Source organism: Pterocles gutturalis, unplaced genomic scaffold (assembly GCF_000699245.1).
Source record: "Pterocles gutturalis isolate BGI_N339 unplaced genomic scaffold, ASM69924v1 scaffold29718, whole genome shotgun sequence".
NCBI lineage: Eukaryota > Metazoa > Chordata > Aves > Pterocliformes > Pteroclidae > Pterocles > Pterocles gutturalis.
In genome coordinates this window covers 17,598-21,495 of record NW_010126594.1, presented here as the reverse complement: position 1 = coordinate 21,495, position 3,898 = coordinate 17,598, and the positions used below count along the sequence as shown (strand labels likewise).

General features: G+C 38.2%; 1 protein-coding gene across 1 annotated transcript in view; it reads right to left on the bottom strand.

Moving 5' to 3' along the window:
* Positions 1 to 2,677: 2,677 nt before the first annotated feature.
* LOC104465831 (4-aminobutyrate aminotransferase, mitochondrial-like) overlaps positions 2,678 to 3,898 on the bottom strand; it is a gene marked incomplete at its 3' end in the record, with an annotated part of 13,154 nt that continues 11,933 nt past the window's right edge. The window contains exons 3-4 of the mRNA XM_010079033.1: positions 3,363 to 3,392; positions 2,678 to 2,808 (exon numbers count right to left, since the gene is read on the bottom strand). Of these exons, the coding sequence (XP_010077335.1) occupies positions 2,678 to 2,808; positions 3,363 to 3,392 (161 nt within the window). The remainder of the gene's footprint in view (positions 2,809 to 3,362; positions 3,393 to 3,898) is intronic.

Below are 3,898 nucleotides of genomic sequence, written 5' to 3'. Positions count from 1 at the left end.
GAAATTAAGTGATCTCTTAGACCAACTGGGATTGATTGCAGGTTCAATTTAAATGGCTGAGGGTTACGTTAACTGTCTTGAAGGCAGTATATTCATATGCTTTTGAAACTCACTCTCACTGAATTCAGTATTACAAGCTAAGAGCTGCATTCACATGTCCGTTGCTTGTGAAGAGCTGTCTGGGAACGAATGTAAGCAGATAGCACAAATTCAGCCCCTCTCTGATCCACAGCTGAATCAAAGTTAGCAGGAATTGCAGTTTTGCTCTCTGTGCTGCACTTATGCTGTAAGCAGAGGTTGCAAGTCGCTCAACATCCAGCATAAAGTACCATAAAGCATCTTTTCTCCAATACTAAATTCTCTTACAAGTTACATCAGCAGCTGACAAGACTGTGTATTGCATTCCTGAGAATCTCCCTTTCTACCCGTCAGCATCCAGAATGTATTTCAAGTAGCTTTCCCTCTCCAGATCGCATTTTATATTTTGAATATTTGCTTTGATAAAAGGTTAGTTATCATTGGGAACTAATAGAGAACTGTCAAAATCCTATGTTAAATCAGAGGATTTAAGAAAAATAAATCCACACAACTAGCTAAATAGCCTGGACAAATTATTTCAAGGAGATGAACTTTGTTTACTTAACTCCTTTCAAAGCCTGAAACTCGTCACTGTCCCATGCCTTAATATGTGATAGGATGTTAGAGCCCATGTATTGAGCAGCATTGGTTTGAATGAATAGATCATGAAATCTCAATTCCTTTTTCCAACCAAGAGTGTTAGAAAGACTTGGCTACAGTTCATATTTGTGGCTGGCATCCATTCAGTCAACCTCCTTTTACACATGTTTTCCATCATTAGAAAGCTACAATGAGCTAGCAGAAATAAATCATTTAATGGTTGCTATTAGAGCCAAAATAATGGTGGAGGGGTTCCCAGAAAGGTGACACAAATATGTCCAAACCCCAACAGGAGATGCTGTCACTGAACCTACAAAAACCAGCAAACCTGTGGCAGAAGCGTGGCAGCCAACAGGAGCTAGAGAAGAAATGAGAAAGGCCAAATGAAACAGAGGTGGCTGTCCAAGAGTCAGCATCTTACTCTGATTCTGGTCATAACACAGATCCTGTTAACAGACAGCTGCAGTACATGTTAACTGTCATCTAGGCAACAGGAGAAAAATTGTGAAAAAACCCACGAGGATAGCCATCAGCTCCTTTAACTTACAATTGTTCTAAAAGAGGTATGAAAAAGCTGTATAGCATTTTGGATGCATAAACACTGAAGTTATTCATCTGCTGATAAAAAGCTGAACATATTTTTTAAGAATTTCTCCCCATTAAGAAACTATTTCCCCCCCAATACTTAAATATTTTACACAGAAAAACTATATTTAGAGAGGTATGATTGTACAATCAAGCACTAGAGGGTCAGAAAGTCTCAGTGCGCTGTCTGTACAACCTGAATTACTTTCTTACGGAGTATGCACTGACTTTCCTTTGACTACAGGATCACGCACTAGTTTCTCCAAATCAGCATTTCTTGTGCGAAGAATGGGAGGTCTTGAACACTGAATGCACTTCCTTTCCTAGAAACCTAAATCCAATCCCCTTTAAGTTCGATGAGCATTGTGCTCCTGTGTCTCACCCCTGTTTCCACATCAGCAGTGGCAGTTATCTCAGTAGAGCCTCCGAAAGATTAATAATATCTAGAACTTGTGTTGATGAAAATAAGCTACAAACATTGAAGAATTCTGGAATGATTACACATCTACTGAGATGCTACACGAGAGCAAAAATATTAACTGTCTGCAAAGAAGACTGTGATAACTGAAAAACCCATTGCAGTCATCAGGTCTTAGATGCCAGAAATTTGGTGATGACCTGAACATCACTAAATTCTGTTTCCCAATAAAGGAGGCCTGCAGGGGTGATTTTGAGTCATCACAGTTTCTATACATAGCACAACATCCACCTTTTAAATTACCCCAGCACTTCTGCCCTTTTTGCTTCTGCAGAAATGTATTTTTAAGCAATTGGAATGAGGAACAAATGAACTGAACACCTGCTGAAACTTGTATTTCTTGCAGCTGGGGCCTACCTCTCTGCCTTGCTTCTTTTCCTTCTTGAAATGCTTCACAAAAAGGATCAACTGACCTTCCCAAGCACTTGACAAGTCCATTGTTTGGTCCCTCAGCCTGACTGATCTGCCACCTTTGCTTTCACTCAGTGCTACAGTTCAGTGTTTGTCTTGTTTCATCTGGAGTGCACATAGCGAACTCCTTTTTTCAATTCTTTTGAGATAGAAATGTCAACTAAAGTACATGATTTAACATTAAAATGTTTGTTTGTTGATGTTTAAAACAGTAACATACTGTTACAGAATCACAAACTACACAAATCCAACCAAACTAAATTGTGGAACTTGCATATTCCAATTCAGATTAACACTAGAGCTTCTTCCAGGTACCACTATGTGCCTCTAGCAAGCTCTTAAGTATTGCATTTGTAGTTTTGTCAGCTATTCAAACACACCAGTACATAATACACAGCAGTGAGGCGTACCCCGATTGCATACATTATGTCTGCTTGGGTTTTTTTTAGTTAATCAACCAACTTCTCTGGTAGTGGCTGAGAAAAGGAAAAAACAGCTTGAGGACAAAGCAAAAAAATTTGGTACAACTGTCTCCTACCTATTGGGATGGATGAAATCTGAGAGTAGAGATCCAGCATGCGATTGCCATCTACATCTACTAGGTAGTTCCCTCGGCTCTCTTCGTAATTGCAAAAAAAGTGTACAGCTTCTGCATTCTTAAAGGAAAAAACAATGCTTTAAAAGGTAGCAATGAGTAGGAAGGTGCAACTAAGTTATACAGCAAAATCTGACAAAAATAATGATACGACACAAAGACACATTGTATTTATTGCATGGGAATTAATTGTAGAGATATTTTTCTAAGGAGGGACTGTTAAAAGGTCAAGCATGCGCTTTTTCTACAGAAATGGAGCATGGACTTTGAGGAATTGTTATTCTTGAGAATGCAGTATGCACTTAGGTTGATACACTTTTAAACTCAAATATATGTGTTATCACTGGCCATTTCATAACAACTCAAAAAGCACATATAGCGTTTAAAGAAAAATCACTGATCCTAGCAAATTAATTCTGCAGTATTCAAAATATACTAAAAAAGATTTTATTCAAATGCACATATATACCATACATAATATACTCAGCATGCAAACCCAGAGTCAGTGTTTCACCTTTTTTTGGTATGGAAACAAGCACACAAAACAGGATTTTAAAACAATTTCTGAGATCACAGTATTAACACTCCCCAAACATGGAAAACTTGACAAATTACCTGAATTCCATTCAGCTGCTTCATTAATTCCTGTAGAAAAACAAATATCAGAGAGTCTCAGGTATGTAATTACCAAATACTGAAGAAGAATGTATGTTTCTTTTTTATGATCATATAAATTATGTGCAAATCTTGCAGTCCTGTGTGCTTACCAGGTAACTCTACTTGCCACGTGAACTTTCATGGTGCATCTTGCAACCATGGCAGTCAAAACTGCAGACTGTGGCATGCAGAGCTCCATGGCTGCATACACAGTTTAATTGTACATTTCCAAAAAGGGAAAGCTGCCTCTTCTGCATTGATCAACTGAACTGAGAAAACAAGAAAGAAATCAGGAAATAAAAGAAGCCAGAGACACACAGAAGGGGTACTGGCACGCTGGTTCTAGAAAGACTGTCTGAAAACAAACAAACAAACCCAGCAAACCACCACATATATAAATACTGACTGACAGTAAAACAATGCCTAGCAAACTGAAACTCGTTTCATTTCAAAACCAAAGTATCATTTCACATCATAAAAACCCAACAAAGTTT